General features: G+C 44.5%; 1 protein-coding gene across 2 annotated transcripts; it reads left to right on the forward strand.

The window, feature by feature from the left end:
- The first annotated feature begins 379 nt into the window (after positions 1 to 379).
- EEF1E1 (eukaryotic translation elongation factor 1 epsilon 1) lies at positions 380 to 16,266 on the forward strand. Of its 2 annotated transcripts, none has more exons than XM_019985991.2 (4): positions 380 to 538; positions 4,572 to 4,772; positions 9,551 to 9,646; positions 14,999 to 16,266. In XM_019985991.2, the coding sequence occupies exons 1-4, from the start codon at positions 452 to 454 to the stop codon at positions 15,137 to 15,139; spliced, it is 525 nt and encodes a 174-aa protein (XP_019841550.2). In that variant the 5' UTR covers positions 380 to 451; the 3' UTR covers positions 15,140 to 16,266. The 2 variants fall into 2 exon arrangements, with proteins under 2 accessions (XP_019841550.2, XP_070634533.1); XM_070778432.1 differs by lacking the exon at positions 14,999 to 16,266 and adding an exon at positions 10,071 to 10,244.
- Positions 16,267 to 25,972: the final 9,706 nt, after the last annotated feature.

Consider the following 25,972-nt stretch of genomic DNA (forward strand, 5'->3'; position numbering starts at 1 on the left):
AGAAGGAAATGGCAACCCACTCCAGTGTTCTTGCCTGGAGAATCCCATGGACGGAGAAGCCTGGTAGGCTGCAGTCCATGGGGTCGCACAGAGTCAGACACGACTGAAGCGACTTAGCAGCATTACATCTTAGAGGTATTGTAAGTAAAGATCATTAAAACAAGTAAAGGCTGACTTTCTTGGGCTACGCAAATTACTGGACACTAACATACCCAGCGCTCTCTAAATAATCTTTAAATTCAGAATTCTGCTGGTACCCCGGTTGCTTCTCTGAGGCTGGCCAGCTTCTCTCCATCTGTCCCACACCCCGCCTTCGGCCCCGCCCTCATTAACCCCGCCTCCTGCGTGTTGGCACGCCCCCTGAGTTCAGCCAATAGCCGGTGACGTTTGAGGGAGCGGGACGTCCCTCTCAGCCAATGCAGGAGATCCTTGCCGGGAGCTCTGCCGGAAGATGGCGGCGGCCGCGGAGCTGACGCTGCTGGAGAAGTCTCTGGGGCTGAGTAAAGGGAACAAGTACAGCGCTCAGGGCGAGCGCCAGGTGAGAAGCGGAGGCGGCGCGGAGCGGGAGAGGGGGACGGGAGCGCGGCCGGGTAGGGCCGGGCCGGGCGGGGGAGGCTGCGGAGCGAGGATGCTGCCCGGCTTCTCACGTGTCTGCGCTCCCAGTCTTCTGCGGCCCTGGCTCCCGGAGGGAGTTAAGGGAGCGGGAGGAAACTGCTCCGCTCGCTCCGAACTTTCCCTCCTGCCAAACTGTCATCATCGCGCTCTGGGAAAGCGAGGGGGTCCTCAGAGAGCCCTCAGGTAGAGCAGGCTGGAGGCCCCTCGTGTGCGTTCAGTGACAGCATTTACTGTCAACAGTACCTTTCATTCAGAATTCCGCATCGACCTCAGAGAGCAAACCGGGTGCGGGGTCCACCGTGCCAGGCCGGGGGGTACGGCGGTGGTCGAGGCGGCCGTGCCCCTCCCGTCCCCTCCGGAGGCTTCGTTTTCAGCTGAGTGGACACACATCGCAGCTATTTTGGTAACAGTACTGAAAAGTGCTGCGTTGCGGCGTGGACGGCCGCAAGATCCCTTAGTGGAGTCCTGTTCTAAAGTCTGATCAAGTTCCTTGTTCAGCGTGCTGAGATCTGGGGGGAAGTTCCGCGGTCTGGACCTAGTGAGGCATAGGAACTCAGATTTCTAAGGGCTTTGAAGGGCTTCTGTGTTTTATAAAGCGAAGTGGTTGCGCAGGAGGAATGACTGTGTTAGAGGAGGGGACTATAGGAAAACAACTTTGGATTATAGAAGGTTTTGGCCCCTTGGGGATTTTTTTCTAGATGAACTTTTTTTTTTCTTCTGACTTCTTCGGTTCTCCTTTTTTTCCCTTCTTCTAACTTCTTCGGAAGAACTGAAGACTGCTTCATCTCCGAATCAGTCCTGTTGTAGTTTTTACAAGTTAGACTGAAGTCTAGAAAGGGTTTCCCAGGTGGCTCAGTGGTAAAGAACCCGCCTGCTAATGCAGGAGACTCCGGTTGGATCCCTGGGTAGGGAAGATCCCCTGGGATAGGAAATGGCAACCTACTTCTTGCCTGGAAAAATCTGTGAACAGAAAAGCCTGGCAGGCTACAGTCCATGGGATAGCGGAGAATCGCACACAGCTGAACACACTCACACAGGGTCGGACATAGCTGAATCCACAAACACACAGAGTTGGACACAGCTGAACACACACACAGACACACACATGAAAAGATGTGTGACTTGCAGAAGACCAGCCCACTGACTGGAGCCAGAGAGACCCGCTTTTTCCTTTTTCTCCGGCCTCCAGCTGATTCCTCTTCTGCTGCTGCTTCTCTCATTTGGTTTGTTTGTTTTTTTTCCCCCACACGTTTGCCAAACATGAATCCTGCCTTCAGGGAGTTTACCATCCAGCATGAGAAAAAGTCATGGGGGCTCTTTTTAAGCAGAACAGAATAGTTACTGAGTGCAGGAAAGCGCTATAGATGAGTGTGAAAGAGAAAGTTAATTCTGAGTATAAAAATGAGTTTGGAAACTTCATGAAAAGTTGGTGTTTAAAGTGTATAAAACTAATAAATTATGTAAGATTGGGTAATTTGAGGTAACAAGTAGAGCAATGTGATGGATGATGCAATACAAGGTAAACCCAGAATTATAGTTGGAGTCCCAGTTGTGAGGGTTGTGGAGTTCAAGGTGTGGTTTCTTATTTTAAACTTTTTTCTTTTTCTTTTTTTTTTAAGCAGAGGGCAGCTGTTGAAGTTTTCTGTTGATGTGTTTGGGGAAAGGGATGATGACCTACGATAAGATTCATTCATTTTTTGGGGGGAAGACAACTGACAGCAGTTAGCCAGCAGTAAGGCATTCTCTGCAATAATATCAATAATAATTAAAACTTCAAAACAATCCAGAAATGCAACTCTGGGAGAACCATTGTTAAGTTATAGTACATCAGCACATTGAGATATTATTTATGTAGGTATTGGAAGTGATTACTTGGAAGATCATGGAACCTTAAGATGAATGTGAAATAGTACATGTCCCATGATTGCAAATGCATAAAGTTTGTCTGCTTAGACTGTGCGAACGAAAGAAAATGAACTTTGCAGCCAGTTGTACTTTATTGAAATCCTGACTCCCCCATCACAAACCTACCTGGTGACCTTGGTTCTTCATCTGTGAACTGAGGATGCAGTTACTTGCCTCTTACATCTTAGAAGGTGTAGCGATTAGATGAGAAAGTAACCAGGAATTTTTTGACTTCCTGTGATGCGGTTGTGGATAATTTATTTTTACAAATAGTTCTCTTTAGAATTGTCCTTTTCCTCCCACACTCAGCAATCGTGAGTTCTTTTCTTTCCCCTTTCTTTCTCTCCCCTCTGTTTCTTTCTTCCTTTCTCCCTCCTGCCCTCTCCCTCTTTCTCTTTTTTCCTCTTTCTTCCTTCCCTGCCTCCCTCCCACACTGGAAGCACAGTCTCTTTACCTACCATAAAGTACTGGAGAAGGAAATGACAACTCACTCCAGTATTCTTGCCTGGAGAATCCCATGGACAGAGGAGCCTTGCAGGCTGCAGTCCACGGGGTCACAAGAGTCAGACACGACTCAGTGACTAAACCACGGCCATAAAGTGCACACCGTCACAGTCAGGGGATGGAACACTGGCAACACCCTCAGCAAGCTTCATATGTTTACTTTTTAATGCATTTTTAAAGGAGATTATTGGTGATCTACGAAGTGACGGTTTCGCTTAAGGGTAAAGGCAAAAGTGAGAGTTCAGGGAGCTAGCTAGTGAATGGAAATAGTGGTGAGGAAGGGGAAAGCTAGAAGGCCTCTGGTTACTTCCTTTATTGTTTAGGAGGTAACCTTTGAATCTGTATCCATAAAACGTTAATCTTCCCGTATCCGTCACATGGTCCTGTTGACCCAGGTTCAAGTGTGAAAGGTCCCTGTATAGAGTAAGTCACTCTCTGAGTTCAGGAGACTGGAAAGAGCAGGAAAGAGCAGCCGTCTTCTGAAAATGTTCCCTTGCGGTTTCCTGAAGTCGTTTGGATTGTTTACTTGTTCTTTATGATTGGTTAGTCTCCCTATTTGTGATACTTCCCATTTTCTTTTACATTTCTCAATACTTTGCCTAGTTTTGCATCAAAAACTTTTAAATTAATTAGCAGTTTCTTACAATCTGATCCTTTGTATTGCTGTTATAATCAGGAAAACTTTAAAAAGTAGAATTGTTTTTCAGATGATTACCTGAAGCCCTGACTTTATTATAGACTTTTATTATGAGTGTACTCATTCAAAGTTACCCCAGAATTGATGAATATGCAATCCATGGCAGCAAAATCACCATCACAGTCCATACCATATAATGAGTTAACTAATTAGTTAATGAGGTAACTACTCATATTAGATCACATGTCACTTAAACCAGGCTACAACTCATTTGGTGGTTCTAGCTGTATCAGCACGAATTCAGTGTTCACTACAATTGTTTCTTGTTTTTGTTATTACAAAATTGGGTTTATTTAAGCACATTCGTTCACCTTGCTAAATAGGGTGTGGGTAATCTTGATTGAAATTAATGCGGTATTATTAGGATTTCCATTTTCTATTTTTGTACATATGTAGTTATAAATTAGGTAGAAATATCATTGCTCTATTTTTGCAATGTTACCACCAGTTTCATGACATCAAGCAACTATTATCAAATGTAAACTAATATAACTTATTTTCCTGACTTTGATTTGTATATAGTTTAATATCTACATGCATGCATGCTTACTTGCTCAGTTGAGTCCAATTCTTTGCGACCCCATGGGACTCTAGCCCACCAGGCTTCTCTGTTCATGGGGTTTTCCAGGCAAGAATACTGGAGTGGGTTGCTATTTCCTTCTTCAGGGAATCTTCTAGACCTAGGGATCAAACCTGTGTCTCCTGCATTGTCAGGTGGATTTTTTACCAATGAGCCACCAGAGAAGCCTATTTAATAAGTTAAGAGTATTTTAAAAAAAGAAAAAGTTTAGGATTTAGAACTTATCAGTTGTGATGGTATTTTGAGTTTTTTTTTTTCTTTCTGTTTAAGATTCCAGTTCTTCAGACAAACAATGGTCCGAGTCTAACGGGACTGACTACCATAGCAGCTCACCTAGTCAAGCAGGCCAACAAGGAGTATTTGCTGGGGAGCACGGCAGAGGAGAAAGCCGTGGTTCAGCAGTGGTTAGAGTACAGGGTAACGCGAGTGGACGGACACTCCAGTAAAGATGACATCCACACGGTCCTGAAGGTATGGCGAGATTTCTGTTTATGGGCTGCCGTGTGTGAACTGTTAGTAGGCGGGATCTGTTTGCCCTGAGATGCAGTAACTGAAGCTCTTGGTCTCTCTACTGTTTCTTCTACCTCGAGATACTTTATACCTGATACTGTCTTTCCCTGTTTGTACTTGTTGCTGCCTTTCCTTGGAACAGACTCTGCCCGCCCCTCAGCTCTGACCTCAGCTCAGATACCCTTCCTCAGTCACATCCTTGGCTACTACCTCTCTCACACAGATGCACTTTCTTGTTTAAATGCTTTTCTTTACTAACATCCTGTGCTTTTCCTTTGTAGCACTCATCACAGTCCATAATGATAGCTTTTTATGATTTTTTCTTTTATTTGATTGCTTGATACTTATTTCCCCCAGTCAGTAGTTCTGATTCTCTAAGCAGCAAAGTACTTTCTTAAAGGAAAAAAGGAATCAGAGTTTGAGGGGGTTGTAGTTTGAGAAAAGCCTGTCCGATTGATGTGAGAAGTCCCATTTCCCTCCCTTGAGACTTAAAGCTCTAGGATTTGTATTTTCTTTCTAAAGAAATCAAATTAGAATTAAAGAATCTATTGTTATAAAATAGAAACCAAATATGGCTCTAGAATTACCAAGAATGAAAGTTTCTAAATAAAATTATTTTTGTTACCTATATAAAAATAAAGCAGTTTTTTTTTTTTAAAGCTTAACATTTGAAGGAACCTTAGACATCACCCAGTCAACCACATCATTGTAGGAATCCTTTCTGTTTCCTAATTTTATGCCAGTTATAAATTGGTGATGTAAGTTGTACGAGAAGAACTCATAGTACTGAAAGCTTTTCATTTATCATTCTGGGGGAAATGGTTTAAATTCTGTTCCTGACAGATACCATCAATAGGACTGGTAGAAAATAAATTCCAGATCTTTTGCCTTTATAGGTCTATCATGATCAACTATCCTTTTTTTTTAAGTTTTTGTTTGTTGTTTTAATACTGTTATTTATTCTTTTATGGCTGGGCTGGGTATTTGTTGCTGCACCAGCTTTCTCTGGTTGCGTCCAGCGGGGCGTCACTCTAGTTTCGGTGGGCAGGCTTCTTGTTGCAGTCGTTTCTCTGGTTGTGGAGCACGGGCCCGGCGGCTCTGTAGCTGCGGCTTCCAGGCTCGAGCACAAGCTCAACTAGGGAGGCGCACGGGCTCAGTTGCTCCAAGGCATGTGGGATCTGCCCAGATCAGGGATCGAACCCATGTCTCCTGCATTGGCAAGCAGGTTCTTTACCACTCTGCCACCAGGGAAGCCCTTTTAAGTCCATAAATAGTCACTTGTATTCTCTCTGATGATCCTGTCTGTATTCTGTCATATAGCTGTGTCAGCATTTAGTCTCTACCATGTAGTTACCAGGCTGTGGCTAAATATTTTAGCGCATTCCGTTTGTTTCCTTAGGCTAAACTCCTGCAAGGGAGATTGTTGGACCAAAGCTAAATACATTTCTAAGGCTGTGTTGCTCATTTGCCTTCCAGGAAAGTGTTTTCTTGTAGTTTGCCGGGATATGACGACCGTGGCCTCTTCCCCAAAACCCCTGCTGACAGAGATGCTACCCTTTTCCCCCTGTACCACCCCAGTTTCATGACAAAGCCAGAGTGATCTCTCTGTCTACTTTGCTGTTTTTGTGTGTGTGACATTATTAATGCTGTGGCATTTTTTTCATAACATGAGCATTTTCATCATTTTTTAAAAAAATTTCCTTACATATCTTCTTTGCCTGTTTTTATACTGGGCTGCTTCTGTTTTTATTACTTTTTTAAAAAATCTTGCTATAAGGATATTGCAAAAGGATTTAATTTACTTGCAAAAGTTCCATTTCAAAGGTAAAACCAGAGTGGCTCAGAGCCAAGGTAATATGTAATTAAAAAACAGGCATTGGGCTTCCTCCGTGGCTCAGGGTGAAGAATCCACCTGCCAGCGCAGGAGAGACAGGTTGGATCCCTGGTCCAGGAAGATCCCTGGAGTAGGAAATGGAAACCCACTCCAGTATTGTTGCCTGGAAAATCCCATGTAGCCTGGTGGGCTACAGTGCACAGGGTCGCAAACAGTCGGACACGACTGAGCACGCCCAGGAGGATCCCTCATGCCCCAGAGCTGCTGAGCCCACATGCTGCAGCTGCTGAAGCCCTAGAGCCATGTGCCACACCTAGAGAGTAGCCCCCACTCTCTGTAACTAGAGAAGAACCCGCACAGCACAGCCAAAAATAAATAAAATTATTATTTTTTTAAAAAGCAGGCATTACGATACACTAACATTTGGATCCAGATGAAGGATGTGTGAAAGTCCCTCAGTTGTGTCAGAAACTTTTCGACCTCACGGACTGTACTGCTCCTGCTAAGTCGCTTCAGTTGTGTCCGACTCTGTTCGACCCCATAGATGGCAGCCCACCAGGCTCCCCCGTCCCTGGGATTCTCCAGGCAAGAACACTGGAATGGGTTGCCATTTCCTTCTCCAGTGCATGAAAGTGAAAAGTGAAAGTGAAGTTGCTCAGTCGTGTCCGACTCTTAGTGACCCCATGGACTGCAGCCTACCAGGCTCCTCCGTCCATGGGATTTTCCAGGCAAGAATACTGGAGTAGGGTGCCATTGCCTTCTCCGCACAGACTGTACAGTCCATGGAATTCTCCAGGCCAGGATAATTGAGTGTGGGTAGTCTTTCCCTTCTCCAGGGGATCTTCCCAAAGAATTGTCACTATTAATCAGTATGGCAGCGCTTTGAGAGGAATGTCTAACCAAATAAAGAATATCAATGAAGTGAAGTGAAGAAGTGAAAGTCCCTCAGTCATGTCTGACTCCTTGCAATCCCATGGACTATACAGTCCATGGAATTCCCTAGGCCAGAATACTGGAGTAAGTTTAATAATAGTTAAACAGAAAAATCAGATAGAACTCTGATGCTAGTTTGGCAGTGGTATCAGAAATACTTGTTTAGAAAAAAAAAAATAATGAACATCACACTTTAGTTCTTTTCCACGAATATTTTGAGTGTGAAATTCTGTGTTTTAAATTTCAGAATTCAGTTTCTGAAAAATCATAATTTAATTTCTGAAAATTTTGATTTATATCACTAATCAGAAAAATATTAACTCTTGATAGTTTTTGAAACTCCATTTTAAAGTTTTTATAACTGAAGAGTATCACCTTAAAAGAGTCTTTATAACGAAAACCATGCTGTGCCGTGCTTGGTCGCTTAGTTGTGTCTTTGTGACTTTTGAAACCCCATGGACTGGAGCCCGCCAGGCTCGGCTCCTCTGTGCATGGGATTCTCCAGGCAAGAATACTGGAGTGTGTTGCCATGCCCTCCTCCAGGGGATCTTCCCAACCCAGGGATCGAACACAGGTCTCCCACATTGCTGATGGATTCTGAGCCACCAGGGAAGCCCTAACAAAAACATAGATACGGAATATTTTAAGAATATATACACTATACAAAGCAGTGTTAAATTATTATTTCAGATTCTTTTAGAGATAGTTCTTAATTGCAGATATATTTATTTTATTCTTATGGTGTATCAAACTTGTTTCATATGAAGACATTTGGAGGGAAGAACATTTCCACCCACCAGATTGCTAGGGAACTAAGTGATAGCCTGTATGTACCATTGTGTTTTACCTTCTCTGCCCAGTTTTGTTTTGATTCTTATGCATTTGTTTCCTTGTCTATGTACATGTTTTTTTAACGTCATCATCTGTACCACCCGTTACAATCCCATATTCATAAACAGTTTTGAAAATTACTATCTTTAAATGAAGGCTTGGGCAAATTCGAAGAGCTCAGATTCAATTCAGCTAACGTTTACTGACTACTGAACCACTGTGTGCCAAGCATGTGGCATATGATTTGAGAATGAAAACAAACTGCTGTCTCTGCAGCTTAAGAAGTTTTTCTGGAATGATTACATGGGACTGTTAATCAGCCTTAATAAAGAAGGAAATTGTGACACAGGCTGCATCATGGATAAATCTTAAGAATATTATGCTAAGTGAAATAAGCCAGTCACAGAAAGACAAATAATAGTACATGATTCTGCTCATATACAGCATATATAAAATGCTGTGAACAAAATCATAGAAACAGAAAGCAGAATAGTGACTGCCAGGGCCTTGGGGATGAGAGAAAGGGGAAGTTGGTTTAAAAAGTTCAGAGCATTAGCTTTCTGAGATGAAAAAGTTTTGAACATTGATTGCACCACAGTGTGGATGCCCTTAACATTAAGTGAATTATGCACCTACCAATGGTTGTGGTGGTAGATAAAAATCTGATTAATTTTAACATGTTACACATATTTATTCTCAATTAAGAAGTTAAAAATATACATATATTAAAAAATCTAACAAACCAATACATTTTAATTCTCTTAAGACGTAGGAGTTGTTGAGGAGCTTTTTATATTTAAATGGAGAAAATAAATCTAACGTGAGCATGATTTATAAAATGTCCCCCCATCTCCCCAAATAGTTGGAGTCTTTGAAATTACCATAGATGGCACTGTGAATATCATTTTCTAATATTTTCTTATTTATTTAAAATAAAATAAGATGAATAATATCCTATTTTTTAAAATGAGTTGATGTATGATTTGTGATTTCAAATAAATTTCTGTTATTGTCAAAGATTGAATTTATTAAATTTCAGTGTTTTGCTTTCTAATGGCTTTCTAAATGTTTCAAATCAAATGTATAATTAAGTTTATTTTTATTGTTTTTTAAATTAATATTTTGTTATTTGTTTTTCTAGGATCTTAATTCATATCTTGAAGATAAAGTCTACCTTACAGGATATAACTTCACATTAGCAGATATCCTATTATATTATGGGCTTCATCGCTTTATTGTGAGTATTCAAATAGTTACTGGCTCTTTTTGTCTGCAGTGTTCAGAATGCCTTTTTTTCATTTGTCTTGAATTTAAATCAAATTTGCATTTTCACCTTATCAAATGAAAGGGATTATTTTTATATAAGGCACCTTATGCAAATATCCCTCCCTTCCCTGGACCCATCACACAGAGGAGCTTCCTGCTCCTTGACATGCCTGGTTTTGTTCCTGTTCTTGGTCTTGCTTTTCTTTGTGGCCCCTTGGGACTTGGTTGTCCTCCTCACCTGGACCTCGCCATCACCTGTCCACTCCTGCTTTTAGTACCCCACCTTCTGTGCGACCTCCTCTCTTACTCCAGTCTTACTCCCTGGTCCCATTGTTACCTGAAGTAACTCAGTTTCTACCCTTTTTTCAAGCCTGTGCACTTTCTTCCCCATCCAGCCTAGATCGCTGGATGTGTAACTTGAATCCTCAGCTCTTGGTCAGTCCAAATACACGCGTTCAGTCCTGTCTCCATGCTGAGCTGTGTCAGAGAAATCACACACAAGCTGTCATTAAGAAGATGAGCATTTCTCCCCTCTAATTAAAAAAATAAAAGACTATAAGGAAGTGTGACTCTTGCAAACCAGTGCTTATTTCACTTTCTTCTCACTGTGGCTTATACAGGTCATGCAGTAGGGAAAGGAAATACTCAGAAGGAGGGAGCTTGTGTGGAAATCTTTGCCAGCAGAGTGAACAAGGTCCTCATTCCCTAATGTACCAGCTGCCAGGCTATTTCACTGATTCTAGGTGCCCACAAGGGCCTGTGGTTCTCAAGCAGGTTGGAAGTGTTTCATTCAATGCCGTCTGTTAAAATGAGGCTTCTGGGAGTTCCCTGGTGGCCTAATGGTTACTATTCTGGGCTCTCACTCCTGTGGCCTGGGTTCAGTCCCTGGTCGGGGAAACTGAGCTGCCACAAGCCATGTGGCTCAGCCAGAAATGAGTAAACGAAATAAAGCTTCAAAAAAACCCAAAAACCTAGTCTCCCATTGACAGTATTCAGTGATCCCTGCTTATTTATATCTCTATTTTTTTGAGATGTATATCCTCTTTATATGATTACAATATTATGATTAAGGATCTCATGCTCATTTTTTCTGAAACAAAATTGAGTGGAATAATATGTAAATCACTTCACCGTCCCCTTGGGTTCATCAAATGAGTCCACAACCAAAGCCTCCACTCCGTGCACACGCAGGCAGGTTACATCGGAGCAGGAAACACCTTCTCAAGGAACAGGCCTCACAGACGGAGCCTGTGCTGTGACCGTGTTGCCCTGTGGTGTTGAATGACACCCCTGCTGAGTTGGGTGTAAACTTACCCAGGTGAGAAGTGATTTCTGGGTATTAATTTCAGGCAGGGTTGATGGGAGGTTCAGATAGCTCCATGCTCAAGTTCATCCCATAGCTTCTTGTTTTCCTTGGCTGTGTATTTGTTTTTACCCTCGTATGTTCCTTCATTTCCTTGTTCACATTATTGAATACTTAATATGTAATCAGTGCAATCAGCACCCTGTATGAAGCAGGGAACCTTCAAGTCATCAAACGATCCCGCTGTGTTTTGTTTCGCGTGAGGCCGCTTTCAGCTGTGGCCCAGTCACTCCTGAGATCTGGTCTGTTAATTCCCTCTGGGGAGCGTTACGTTGTTTCTCCTTTGTTGCACTGCCAGTTACTGTGGCCATTCGTGATCAGCCCAGTGACTCATTGATCTCTTGAAGTGATTTCACCGGTACACAGTAGCCCCCATGAACAAGCTGTTACTCGAGATTATTAAAATCCGTTGTAACGTTACGTGCTGCTCAACTATAAGATTGTTATCAATTGAAATACATTTGTTTTGGAGCTTGGAACACCAGTGGAGGTATCATTCTTTTAGAAAGAAAGAAGTAAAAAAGAAATGGCTACCGAACAATCCAGGAACGCCAGCTGTCAAGAGTGTCCCGGAGGCAGCGTGGAGTCTGCCGGAAAGCCCGCAGACCAGCATTTCCTTTGATCTGAAAAGGGTCGCTCAGAGTGTTTCTGACATGTCTTCATGGAAAATTAGTGACTAAGAATATTATCTGTTTGGCCTTACAGTTCAAACTGGTTATAGAGCGCCAGTGTAAATAGGAAGGAATGGTTCACTAGGAAGGCTGAACATCACTGCAGACACACTGGCTTGCAGACCAGTGAGAAGCAGGAAGTGTTAACCAGAACAATCACATTGTGTTTCCCATTATTTAAAAAAAAGAAAGAAAAATTCAGCTAGAAAGGGATGGTGGGAAACCAGTTATAAGTAAAGTAGCTGATGGGGATCCCTTCCCAAGAGTTCTAAAATAACGTAAGTTTGGTGAGAGTCAGGTCTTCTGTTTGTTTCTCTGTTTACAGTATGTTTTCCGAAAGAGTAGTGGTGGTAACAAAACCAAAAGTTTAAGTGTAACGTGATCTTCCTGGAAACAGGTTGTATTCTAGCAAAATGTCCTGAGGGAAAGTGAACAAATTTACGTTCTCTAACATAGATCATCTAATTAAAAGAATCAATTAGGAAATGTTAGAAGAAACTTTAGAAGCTCTTGGAATAAAAATTATTTTCTGCTGTGGGTCTGTTGTCTTCCTGACACTGGAGGCTGGACAGCGTGCAGTTTTTAGGTGGTGAAGCCCTGACTCTGCGCGCGCTGGTGTGGGCTGCTGCCCTCTTCGGGAGCAGGCCTGGTGGCGGCGCTCGCCAGTCTGACAGCACGGGCTCCTCTGAAGGGTAGATTGTAAAACAGACACCTCCCTTCCCCCCGCATCAAAACTTGAGTGAACAACTTGAACCCAGATCAAATAAGCCTCACTGTTTGGAAATGCTTTCTTCGTGCATTTTAATTCATTCTGAACAATAACATCTCACAAAACAGCTGAGTAGAGTCTTTTTAAAATGAAAGAGTTCTGAAATTAGTCAGATTGTACACAGTCAAATTGGACTCACCATATGTATCAACAGCTGACATGAAATCAAGTTGGAGTAATACTTGCTACTTCTGTTTGCTGTAGCCATCAGTAAAGAGGTTTGTTGAAGTTGGTTTTGAATTTTATTTATGCATATATGTACATATGTATGTGTTTGTGTGAAAGTGGGCTTCCCTGGTGGCTCAGACAGAAAATAATTTGCCTGCAATGCAGAAGACCTGGGTTCAGTCCCTGGCTTGGAAAGATCCCCTGGAGAAGGAAATGGCCATCCACTCCAGTGTTCTTGCCTGGGAAACCCCGTGGACAGAGGAGCTTGGCGGGCTACAGCCCATGGAATCACAAAAGAATCGGACACGACTACGACCTATCAACAAAACAACAGTGAATAGCACTTTGCATGTAGGATTTAAACCGGAAAGTGAAGTTTTATAAAGTGAAGTTTTATGTAACAGTAGCAGTGAGACTCTCACTGCTGGTAAACTGGCCCAACAGAGATAGACATGTGACATCAAAGATGATGTTAACAGACCAGATCCTAGTGCACTTGTATCCTGATGTCATGAAGGCAAAGAGGAAGGCCGGATGACTTCTGTCCGCGTTTCTATTTAAATTGCCTGGTAGTAAACATGAAAGAAAGTATGAGTTCAATTAAACACTTATTGAGAAAACGCTACCTGTCTACCCTTTATAATATTTTCTGTTCTGTAATAATTATCAAATGCCAGAGTGATTTGTCCTTCAGTGTTGCTGAGCTGGTGCCTTAGGAGAGTGTTTGCCTGTGGACACAGGAATACGAGACAAGTAGATGGCTAATGGGTTTGCGGTCCCAGAGGGTGACTGAGATTTTGTGTGTTTGTGAACATTCCTAGTCAGTTTCATGGAGACTTGCAATATGTTAAATAAATGAGCCAACAACAGGAGAAGGAACTGCACTAGTCTTACCTGGTCTGTGGCTGGCCTGCTGGCCTCTTCTTGCCTGACACCTCTTCATGATTCCAATCCAAAATTTGGCTCAGATAAAAGGCTTCAAGTTGCCTGGACTGGGGTCTGAGCCCAGTGAAGTGATCGGAGGTCTGACCCACGGTGTTGATTGCATCTTTCCCTAACCAAGTCTCTGGGCCTCCTTATGGAGGAACAGTCAGTTCTGTGAGCTGGTGCTGCTGCTACTGCTGCTGCTAAGTCGCTTCAGTTGTGTCTGACTCTGTGCGACCCCATAGACGGCAGCCCAGTAGGCTCCCCTGTCCCTGGGATTCTCCAGGCAAGAATACTGGTGTGGGTTGCCATTTCCTTCTCCAGTGCATGAAAGTGAAAAGTGAAAGTGAAGTTGCTCAGTCGTGCCCAACTCTTAGCAACCCCATGGACTGCAGCCTACCAGGCTCCTCTGTCCATGGGATTTTCCAGGCAAGAGTACTGGAGTGGGGTACCATTGCCTTCTCCAATGAGCTGTGAGCTGTGAGCTGCTACATCCTCTGAAGATCAAGTTCAGCTTTACTGCAAAGAGAATTCAGAATGCCTGTTGTTCATCCGAGGCACACACCCTGGAAATAGCCCTTCCTTCTTCTGTTAAGCGATGATTACTTAACAGTAAAAGAGTCATTGTGTATTTCTCCAGAGTTTAGTAGAAATCAGGAGTTGTCTGCACGTTTATATACAGCAGCCATCCAGAAATGTGTGTGTATGTATATTTGTAGATATGTATGTATGTGAGTTTACCTTGTATTCCCTTGTTGAGTATGTTGCTGCTGCTGCTGCTGTTGAGTCACTTCAGTCATGTCCGACTACGTGACCCCAAAGACAGCCCACCAGGCTCCCCCATCCCTGGGATTCTCCAGGCAAGAACACTGGAGTGGGTTGCCATTTCCTTCTCCAATGCATGAAAGTGAAAAGGGAAAGTGAAGTCGCTCAGTCATGTTCAACCCTCAGCGACCCCATGGACTGCAGCCCACCAGGCTCCTCCATGCGTGGGATTTTCCAGGCATGAGTACTGGAGTGGGGTGCCATTGCCTTCTCCAGTTAAGTATGTTAGATGCCAATAAACCTTCCTTATTTTAGGTTTGTGAAAAATACTGGAGAAAGAACCATATCTTAGTCTCTCAGAAGCTATTCTCTTCAATAAAAAAAAAAACCCCTCTGGTCTTCCAGATCCTGATTTAATGTAGACTTTTCATTTGTTGAAAACTTGAGATTTCGCTCAGAAGCACGTCTGGTCTTGACGGCAACATGAAAGCCTTAAACAAATGGAGAGCTCATCCAAGTGGCTGAGATGGTTCACTCCTATCTGAATATGTTGGCTTTGATCACCGTGGGGGGTTCCCCCCAGTTTCTGTCTCCCGCTCAAGTGATATTAATAGTTGCACTCATGTAATGTCTGTGTTGTGTGTGTTTTTCATCTCTACTTAGGTTGACCTGACAGTTCAAGAGAAGGAGAAATATCTTAACGTGTCGCGCTGGTTTTGTCACATTCAGCACTGTCCAGGGATTAGGCAGCATCTGTCTAGTGTTGTCTTCATCAAGAACAGACTATATACTAATTCCCAGTAGAAGCCACCCGCGCCCCGCCCAGAAGAGGGAATAACCCATGTCCAGTGGGAAGTGTGTTTCGGACCAGAGGACTGACGTGAACTGATATGCATCCATTCTCTATTTGTTGAAGTTGGTAGAATTTAAGTACAAACTCATGTCCCAGCATTTTGTCTGTTTTTTAGTTGACATTTTGCAGTTTTTTTTAATGTAAAACTTCAACTGCTGTCAAAACTTGAGTTGAAATCAAGTTATCGGTTATCTTGGTTTTTATAGATATAGATGAAATTTCTGTTAATAAAAGTTGCAAATCAGTGGTTTAATCTTAAAAAAAAAGTCCTTCCAGTAATTGACATATTTGATTGTTTATTGACCTGTCTCATCTTGTAAAATTCATTTTCCCCTTCTGCGTATTTCTAGTGGTTTGTTTATGAACAGCTAGGGTAAATGGTCACCAAGGAGACAAAAAGGGAAGACAGATGGATTTGTCTCTCATGTGAGCCAGTAAAGGTGGTTGGCAAAATCTTTTTTTTTCTTTCTTTCCTGTAGTCAGTATTCATGGACGTGAAACCAACTGCTGCTCTGCCCGAGAGGGAAGTGGGATAAAATGTGTTCCCTCGAGTTAATGGTTCTTTTGTTGGCCGTGGGCGTATTGGAATATGCAGCGGCTCAAAAGGGATGGGAAATTCCCACCGTCCCCCTAATTTTGGACTCTGTAACCACTAGATTTTTCTAAACTATTAATAAAAACCAACATAGAAAGGCTGCCTCAATGCCCTAAAGAACAAAAACTCACACTTTATTAACAAACCAATATAATTTATAACTCTTAGCAGCTGAGTCAATAAATAATCAGTGATTGAGAGCTAAAGAGCTTACATTTACAAACTGTAGGAAAAGTGGAGTCTTTGAGCACTTTATTGTGATGTAAGATTTTGGTGCCCCGGCTGAGTCTCAGTAGAAGACAATTCAAAGTTCAAGTGCAAAGAGCAGAGACTTGGGAAATGTCCATCACCTCCTTTTGGCTCCATGCTGCTTTGATCACATACTAGCTGCATGTGTGACCTGAAGCAAATCAGGTAACCACGTTTTCTTAATATGTAAAAATAAAGATAAAATGTAAAAATAAAGATGACTCTAAACTTTGAGGATTCGTGGAGACAATGTGTGTGGGAAAAAAAGCCTTAACGTGCAGCCCCTGGCTATCAGTAAAGGTTTCCCTTTATAAGAGCCCCACCCCTCCTGAGTAAAGAGAGTTAATAGGCAAGAGTGTTGAGTATACTGTAATTTGTTGTTGGGTAGTTGGTTTTTGTGACCCCCATGGACTAGCCCGAGAGGCTCCCCATCCATGGGATTTCCCAGGTAAGAATACTGAAGTGGATTGCCCTTTCCATCTCCAGGGGATCTTCCCAACCATGGACTGAATCTGGGTCTCCCGCATTGGCAGGTGGATTCTTTATCCTTGAACCACCCGGGAAGCCCTTAGATGAAGACAGTTTATACAGGGTTGGATTTCACAACTCGTTGCTACTTGGAGCATTTTTAATTTTTACAAAGTAGCCTCTGTATTAGAAACTGTCGACTTGTATTTGCATATTCAGAGACTAGAGGGCTCAAGTTCATCTTGGGAGTTTGTGAACCACAGAGGTGGGCTTGCTTGGTCTGACTTTTCAGGCGAACCACTCTCGCAGCTGGGTCTGCTGTAAGCCTTCCACCTTAAAATCAACTACTGCGAATCACACCTTCCCCTAACACTTCTCTGGTCTCCCCTGGACCCAGGGAGGTAAGCAGGACAGACAGGATAGAGGAGAGACGGGCTAGCCAGCCCTCCCATCCTGAGCATTTCATTTTACTTCAGTGTAGGTCCGCTGTGAGGAAAGGGGCGGAGGACGCCTCTTTGCTGAATGGACCCTCTTCCCACTTGTGCCTTGTGAGTCTTAACCCTCTGGGCTTCCTTATATCTGCTAGTCAGTTCTTCATTGCAGAGTTCAACGTTGCTTCAACAGGTTATCACCAGGGAATTCCCTGGAGGTCCACTGGTTAGGACTCGATCCCCTTACTACTGAGGACTTGAGTTCCATCCCTGGTCAGGGAACTAAGATCTTGCGAGCCCCACGGTGCAATCAAACAAAAAACAAACAGGTTCTCACGTACTGCATGCCAGGATGATCTTGGACAGTGAGAGGGTGGCAGAAAAGAAAAACCTGTTCCCCCAGGTGAAGATTAAATGATGCTCTTAGTGTCTAAATTGAAACCATTCAGTTCCCCTTAGGCTGCTGGGCTTCTGGTCATCTCCGTCAGGCACTTCTCAGCCTGAAATGCCCTTTCTTTGATAACTTCTTCAGCATTCAACTTTGTCATGTCCTGAAAACCAGGTCCCTGCTGACCACCCCATCTCCCCCGCCTCCATTCTGGCTCTGAACGTCAGTGTGCTCTTTTTGATCGCTTGTCTCCCACCAGAGGTACTTTTTGCAGCCGTCAAAAACGATGAGTGGCACATAACAGTAGATTCTGGATATGTTTGTTGAAAGAATGTAGTATTAAGTACATCTTGAGCTAACCAAGAAAAGTGTTTAAGTGCGAATTGCATTTAGGTACAGGTGGATAGCAGAAAAACCAAGGGATTGTTTTTTTCTCATGTGAAAGAAGACAGTCCACAGTTGCTGGTAGGCATCCAGCTACTTCTTCATACAAAACAAGTAGTCTTCTGTTTTCTCAAGTTCACCTCATGGTCCAAGTTGGCGATTGGCTCCAGACTTCAAGTCCATGATTAAGATCCAGAGAAGGAAGCCAGGAGGAAGGGCAAGAAGACTCCTCTCCCAGCTGAGTCAATTTGCTCGAAGGACCTTTCCTGGAAGCCCTGTTCAGCAATATCTATCTATTTACACGACTTTGTTCCTCCCCACCAGGAGGGAGGCCAGAAATGTAGTTCTTTAGCACACACATCGCCCGCCAGAGTAAAACCTGTGCTCTGTCAGTGAGGAGGAAGGGAAGAAGGGATGGGTAGGCACAAGGCTGTCTCTGTCACAGCAAGTAGGCAGCAAAGTCTGCTCTCACATACTTTCAAGGGGTGTTGAGCAGCTGGCAGCCTCTCCAAGAATGCTTTGCATACTGTTTCTGGAATTTGTTTACAGACGATTGGATTGGAAACTCTATGAGGGCAAGTGTGTAATTGTGTCATCCACAGAACCTGTGGATTCTCTGAAAGTAAATAGAAATAATGAGATAACTGTAGTCATGTCTGTGTTCTGGGCTCTGTACCAGGCACTTTACAACATACACATTGCTGCTGCTGCTAAGTCACTTCAGTCGTGTCCGACCCCATCCAGCCCCATAGACGGGTGCCCCCCAGGCTCCCCCGTCCCTGGGATTCTCCAGGCAAGAACACTGGAGTGGGTTGCCATTTCCTTCTCCAATGCATGAAAGTGAAAAGTGAAAGGGAAGTCACTCAATCGTGTCCGACTCTTAGCGACCCCATGGACTGCAGCCCACCAGGCTCCTCCATCCATGGGATTTTCCAGGCAAGAGTACTGGAGTGGGGTGCCATTGCCTTCTCTGAACATACACATTATCTCATGTTAATTTAGGAACCATGGCAGAGGCTGAGACTGACCAACATGCTGATCACCCATTGAGGCCACAGCTGGCGTGAACAGGAATCATACAGTTGCAGAATTGGAGGATGTCACCTGTCATCCTTGCGTGCACTGGGGTTTGAAGTGATTTGTGGAGCTCTGTGGAGAAAGCAATGGCACCCCACTCCAGTACTCTTGCCTGGAAAATCCCATGGATGGAGGAGCCTGGTGGGCTGCAGTCCATGGGGCCGCTGAGGGTTGAACATGACTGAGCGACTTCACTTTCCCTTTTCACTTTCATGCATTGGAGAAGGAAATGGCAACCCACTCCAGTGTTCTTGCCTGGAGAATCCCAGGGACGGGGGAGCCTGGTGGGCTGCCGTCTATGGGGTCGCACAGAGTCGGACACGACTGAAGCGACTTAGCAGAAGCAGTGGGCTCTGTGGTTGTCGGTCCCTGGCAGGCAGATGCTCTCCCAAGATGGTAGGAAAAGTGACCTAATGTAAATTATCCCATCACCATCCACACTCAGCAGTAAGATCATTGCACTGCTTGTTGGTTTTTTTAATTTGTATTTGGCTGCACTGGGTCTTCATTGCTGCATGCGGGCTTTCTCTAGTTGCAGTGAGCAGGTGCTGGGACTTGCAGGCTTCAGTGGTTGTGGTGCGCAGGCTTAGCTGCCCCGTGGCATGTGGGATCTTCCCAGCCAGGGATCAAGCCAGTGTCCCCTACCTTGCAAGGTGGATGCTTAACCACTGGACCTCCAGGGAAGCCCCACACAAAGGAGTTTTGATTGATGTGTGAGCATTCTCATTTTCACTCCCTGTTAAGCATATAGGTCCCCCATTGGCTCCACCCAGTTAAGTCTGAAGCCAGAGTCCCCACAGTCTTCGATGGGCACATTAGTTTTCCTTCAGGGACCGAGGCAGGGAGGTAGAAGTGGAATGAATGGGCAGATCACCCTCTCCTGGTGCTAAAGGTGAGAGCCCTGCTAAAGTCCTTCCAGAAAAGCTTCAAGATGTGTTGATAAAAGTTTAAGCAGAAGTATTGTTAGGAAAGAATAGAACTTTGTAACAATCAGTTACACATACATCACACCAAGAGATGAAAGACACAGTTCTTTGACAAGGAGTCAAATTAGAATGATTACGAAGTATAGCTCTTTCATGTATGTGTATTTTTTCCTATCATTTGACTTCATTACTTAAAAAAAGAATCAGATGTTACACAAACTTTAATATTAATCTAGCTTTGGCAGAGATGTGGTGGTGTCATGGATTTGAGCATTTAGCTTTCTAACCCCAGAGAGCAATATTTCTTCTTTCTCTCCACGATTGGATAACCTGTTCCAACCCATTACCAGGGCACTAAATTTCAAATTCTCCATGCACCTGAGTAGGCGGCTACATATCTGGCCATCTTAATTTTAGTCTTGATTTATTGAAGCTGAATTACATTCCCAACTCTTCCTGGAGCTCTGGGTGAATTTTACTGCAAAAGCAATGGGGGAAAGTTGCCATCATATATCTCTTGCCGGGCAGAGGTTCTTGGTACACAAGGGGGCTCCTCATCCCACTCCTCCACGTCTTAGGTCTGGATTTATAACACTGAAGCCCAGCTCCAGGGTTACATACAGGCATATCCGAGATGAGATGGGGAATTTGATTTTGCAATAATGATTACTTGTTGCTGGAGCCCATATTCCTGCAGGCTCTGCCTTATTCTCCCTCCTGCTGATGAATAAAACTAATTCCAACTGCTACCTTACCTAGCAAAACTCATCTTTCACTTACGAGCGAGACCAAAAGCAGGGAGACAGGAAGTCAGGAGAATTTGAGATGCTGGCCACTTCTGCTTCTGTGGCTCAAGGGTTTCTTCTTCCATTAGCGCTATTCCTTGAGGAATATTTTCATCTTTTAAACTTGGGTTTCTTTGTGGGGAGAACGAAAGCGCCTCAGCTCTTCCAGCCTGCCGAGTTAATGTGATGGCCCATCCGTGCTGTCTCTTCCACTTCAGACAGGCTGGGTCCCCAGGGCTCGTGAGCTGTAGGACGGATCCCACGGACTAGGCTTGCCATTTCTGCTGAGGGTCATCTGTGCTTGAGGCCTTGCTGTGGATAATTTTTGCCCCCCACCCCGAACATCATCTGCTTGAGAAATTTGTGCCTGGCAGGCCTGTCTGTCCAAGTTAAGCTTGAAATACAACAGTCACACAGCTAACCTGACAAGGCATTGCTCTAAAGAGCAAGGCCCCAGGCCTGCTTTGCACAAGACCACAAACTTCCAGCCATCTGATTACAAATTACAAAGTTTCTTTGGTGCAGTCCACGAACTAGTCTGTTTGTGCAAAAATGGGTTATCCTTCTTCCACTAGCCCAGTTTTTCCCAACTTCCTGCAACACATACAGTCGTTCACTAGTGTCTGACTCTTTGTGACCCCATGGACTCTAGCCCGCCAGGCTCGGCTCCTCTGTCCATGGGATTCTCTAGGCACGAATACTGGACTGGGTTGCTGTTTCCTTCTCCAGGGGATCTTTCTGACCCAGGGATCAAACCCAGGTCTTCCTCATCCCAGGCAGATTCTTTATCATCTGAGCCACCAGGGAATGTTTGGCCCTCTGGTTGGCCTTACCAGCTCTACAGTTCCTGACTTGTAGGCATTTGACTCAAGCCTTGTGACTTGTATGAAAGTACACTAGAGTTAACAGTCATTGTCAGAAGTTTTGGGCATGGATGACAGACAGTGGCATGAATGCAGTGGTTCTCAGGCTCGAGCATGAATGGTAATCACCCGGGCTTCCCAAAACACAGATTGCTGGGTCCCCGTTTGAGTTTCTGATTCAACAGGTCTGGTGTGACAACCCCACCACGAGAGCCACCTGTCAGAAGCTTGGGTGACACAGAGCAGCTGCACTCATCCACAAAAGGGTGCTCTTGTCGTTTTTCACATCCGAGTCCAGTTTTCTGGAGGTGGGCCCAGTGTGCTGTCGAAGCATCCTGACTTCCGTCAGTTGTCTCTGTCCCAATACCAGCTTCATAGCAGCAGCTCTCACGGTGAGGCACTGCATGTTCTCAAGTGATGGAGCTACACTGAAGCAGCGCTCAGGGCAACAAGTGGGATTCGGTCCAGGAAAGATCAGAACTGTAAAGCTGCTCCTAGAAGACAGCTGACACCAACACGCAGAGCGTTGTTTCACAACACACCCGCCTCTGGGCTTAGTGTGCCAGAGGCATTTCCAAAACTTTATATGATTAATACATGGTAATACTAAGTATATTACCCCTGCTAAGCTGCTTAGTCACTTCAGTTGTGTCCGACTCTGCGACCCCATAGACGGCAGCCCACCAGGCTCCCCCATCCCTGGGATTCTCCAGGCAAGAACACTGGAGTGGGTTGCCATTACCCATAAAGACCATCTAATATTTTCCTTTCTATTCTTCAGTTTCTTCCATTTTTAATTTGTTAACCCACTTCAAAAATAGGTTCTACTGGTCAAAGGAAGTCACAAGGTCAGTCCAGACTGACCGACCTGGAAGGGGAACAAAGTCCTTCTCTTGATGGCAGAGCAGTGTGCTGTCCCGAGTGTACATGTTGTAGACATGTTAGAGTTTCATCCACATTCTCTAATCCTGAGTTTCTGTAGTTAAAAAATGGGTATTTTGGGTTTTTAATTATTTTTTTGGGGGGGGTCACATCTCACAGCACGTGGGATCTTAGTTCCTCAGCCAGGCATGGAACCCATCCCCCCTACATTGGGAGCACAAAGTCTTAGCCACAGGACCACCAGGGAAGTCCTGAAAATGGGTATTTTAATATTTCCTCAAATAGATTAATGTGAAGATTGAGAATGTGGTATGTTACGTGTTGTCATTGTCTAGTTGCTCAGTTGTGTCCAACTCTTTTGTGACCCTATGGATTGTAGCCCACCAGGTTCCTCTGTCCATGGGATCACCCAGGCAAGAATACTAGAGTGGTCTGCCATTTCCTTCTCCAGGGGATCTTCCCCACTCAGGGATCAAACCCTCATCTTCTGCATTGCAGGTGGATTCTTTACCACTGAGTCACCTGGGAAGCCCATGTTATGTGTGATAACAGTTTATAAATCGTAAAGTGCAAAACATATGCAAGAAATTATAATGGTAAAGGCAGCTAAAGGCAGTCTGGAAGAATGAGAGCAGATTATACAGGGCTTTAAAAGAAAATACAGGAGGTTATTGAAATATTTATTGAGCATTTGATATGTGCCAGGCACAGTTCTAAGTACTTTACAAGTTTAATCTTTTTTAATCATTACAGCTTTATAATATGGCTATTTTATGGCCATTTTGTAGAAAAAGAAATTCAGGCAAGTGGCACAGCCGGAATTTGAACCCAGTTCTGTCTGATTCCAAAGTGTTAACTACTGCACCTGGAGTTCTTTTATTGCTTATCTCCTAATCAACTGGCAATTGGAGAAGGGGAGGGAGCAGCTACCCCAGAACCACTAAAACAGAACTTGGGGAGGCACAACCCAGAATGTTCATTTTTAACTCCACATTAATGTGGGAGACGTGATCACTCGTGAAGAGGGAGCCCAAAGGTGAATCCAGCCTCTGTACCCCAACACCGAATTAAGCTTTGGAGATAAGAGTTTTGGAGTGAAGTAGAAAAGAACAGCTTTAAAACTGTGTGTCCCAACGTGGAGGGGGTAGTAGGAGTTTTATAGTAATGGTTCAAATGGTGTGATCAGCTCGTGGACACTCTTCTGATGGGCTGGTGATGAGGTAAGCGCGAGTCAGCATCATCAACCTGTTTTCCAACCAGTCTGGGGTCTACACGTGCTTGTGGGCAGCTTTCAGTTAACTTCTCCCACCTGGTAAGGGTTTCAGTATCTGCAGAAAAGCTCAAGGACATTGTTCTGTGTATCCCTTGAGGGGGAACCAGCGCCCTGCCTCAAGACTGCACTTTTTTTTTTTTTTTTTTGGCCTCCTAGCTTGCACAGACCCTAGTTCCCCAATCAGGAACTGAACCCAGACTACAGCAGTGAGGGGCTTCCCTGAGAGATCAGTTGGTAAAGACTCCGCCTGCAATGCAGAAGACACTGGTTTGATTCCTGGGTCGGGAAGATCCGCTGGATAAGGGATAAGTTACCCGTTCCAGTATTCTTGGGCTTCCCTTGTGGCTCAGCTGGTAAAGAATCTGCCTACAATGCAGGAGACCTAGGTTCTATCTCTGGGTTGGGAAGATCCCCTGGAGAAGGGAAAGGCTACCCAATCCAGTATTCTGGCTTGGAGAATTCCATGGACTGTATAGTCCATGGGGTTGCAAAGAGTTGGACATGACAGAGCGACTTTCACTATCTATCTATAGCAGTGAGAACACGGAGTCCTAACTACTCGACCTCTAGGGAACTCTAGACATTATTGATTCTGTTAACTTTTCCTCTCTTGTCTCCACATCCCCTCCCTTTACTAATTAACAGCTGTTTGAACCTGCTCCTTGGAACTCAGGGAAGGTCACGGAGGCTGAATGAATTCTATTCCCTGTAATCAAGAATTGGGGGCCACCGAGAGGTTTTGTGCCCAGGAACCCCACAGGGTCCTGCTGGGTATCAAGCCTGCCCAGGCTTTTCAGTAGTTCAAAGACACTCAGAGACAAGCTTAGAGAAGACTTAGTCTTGCAGGTGCAGAAGAAAACTTGAGTAAGAAAAATGCCTAGACGTGAGGAGGATAATGAAGGGCTTTAAAAATAATTATGTTTTCTGGAGGTAGATGCCAAAGGGAGGGAAATGAAAAGTTAGAACCCTGACTCAATAACTTGCAATAAGCCAAGTTCACATTCTGTTTATGAAGTCATCTATTTTATGCCTCTTTATTTTCTCTGCTAGAAATTCCTAAGTTCCATCTTCACCCCACCCCACCTAACACCTCATTTCAGACCTGAAGACAAAATATACCTCCTCTGGGAAGTCTCTCCTGACCACCTCCTGTCCCCAGGTATCCCACATGTGTGCTGCGCATTCTTCCATACTGTCATTAGAACGCCCTAGGTTGTAAATTTTGGTGGCTAGAGAAACCCTTGAGGGTAAGCACTGTGCGGGAAGAGAGGAGGGAGAAAGGGAGGGCTAAGAGATGAGCCTTAGAAACACTGGATGAACACAGGAGGTGAAGACGACACTGTCAGGCTGCACTGCCCTCTCCTCTCAACAGGCAGGGAGGCTTGTTGAGACTACAAAATGAATTGTATAAAGTTTACCACACAGCAGCACTAGATTCTAGTCAGCACCGGATTTGTTTCTTCACGACTACAAATCAAAGCAGCCTAGCAAGAAATGGTCCCTTCCATAATTACACGCGTTTTCTCTTAGCCTACGGAACAACTGGTTGAGATTTTGTAAATGCAGATGCCAAGAACAGACACTTTTTGCTTTTTACATGGGCATGAATGACTCAGAGAAGTGATTTGGGCAAATTAATCTCTAGACCTATTTCTTCATTTATTAGAAATGACAAAACTGTTCCCCAGAGTTGCCATAACGACCAAGGTGGCAAAGCAGGCACGTCAAAACCCTCTGTAAAATACTGGTGGCTGGTAACGGTACGGATAATATATTTATGCCACTATTATTAATATTCCCTGGAGAAGGGAATGGCAACCCACTCCAGTATTCTTGCCTGGAAAACCCCATAGACACAGGGGCCTGGCGGGCTACAGTCCATGGGATCGCAAAGAGTCGGACACGACTGACTAACACACACACATTATTAATATTATTCTATAACTAAATTCCCTCTCCGCCAACCTCTCCAAACCTCTCAAGCGGGTTTGCTGCTGCTAAGTCGCTTCAGTCGTGTCCGACTCTCTGCGACCCCATAGACAGCAGCCCACCAGGCTCCGCCGTCTCTGGGATTCTCCAGGCAAGAACACTGGAGTGCGTAGCTATTTCCTTCCCCAATGCATGAAAGTGAAAAGTGAAAGTGAAGTCGCTCAGTCGTGTCCGACTCTTAGCGACCCCATGGACTGCAGCCCACCAGGCTCCTCCATCCATGGGATTTTCCAGGCAAAAATACTGGAGTGGGTTACCATTGCCAGCGGGTTAGGGAGGAGGAATAAGTTTAGCTCTAACTTTCAGACATCCTCCTCTGCCGGCAGCATCTGCCCTAATCCAGCATGGCGGCACCGGCTTCCTTCAAGGTCAGGTCACTGGCTACACCGTAGTGCCCTTGCGGGAACCGCCCCTGGGTTGACTCTGCTTCCCCGACGCCCTTTGATGACGCCAAAACCCCGCGCAGGGAGAGCG

Source organism: Bos indicus, chromosome 23 (assembly GCF_029378745.1).
Source record: "Bos indicus isolate NIAB-ARS_2022 breed Sahiwal x Tharparkar chromosome 23, NIAB-ARS_B.indTharparkar_mat_pri_1.0, whole genome shotgun sequence".
Lineage (NCBI taxonomy): Eukaryota > Metazoa > Chordata > Mammalia > Artiodactyla > Bovidae > Bos > Bos indicus.

Coding starts and splice junctions, on each gene's coding strand:
- EEF1E1 (XM_019985991.2), top strand. CDS start 452: ATGGCGGCGGCCGCGGAGCTGACGCTGCTGGAGAAGTCTCTGGGGCTG. Junction 539..4,571: donor GCGCTCAGGGCGAGCGCCAG/GTGAGAAGCGGA, acceptor TTTCTGTTTAAG/ATTCCAGTTCTTCAGACAAA. Junction 9,647..14,998: donor ATGGGCTTCATCGCTTTATT/GTGAGTATTCAA, acceptor ATCTCTACTTAG/GTTGACCTGACAGTTCAAGA.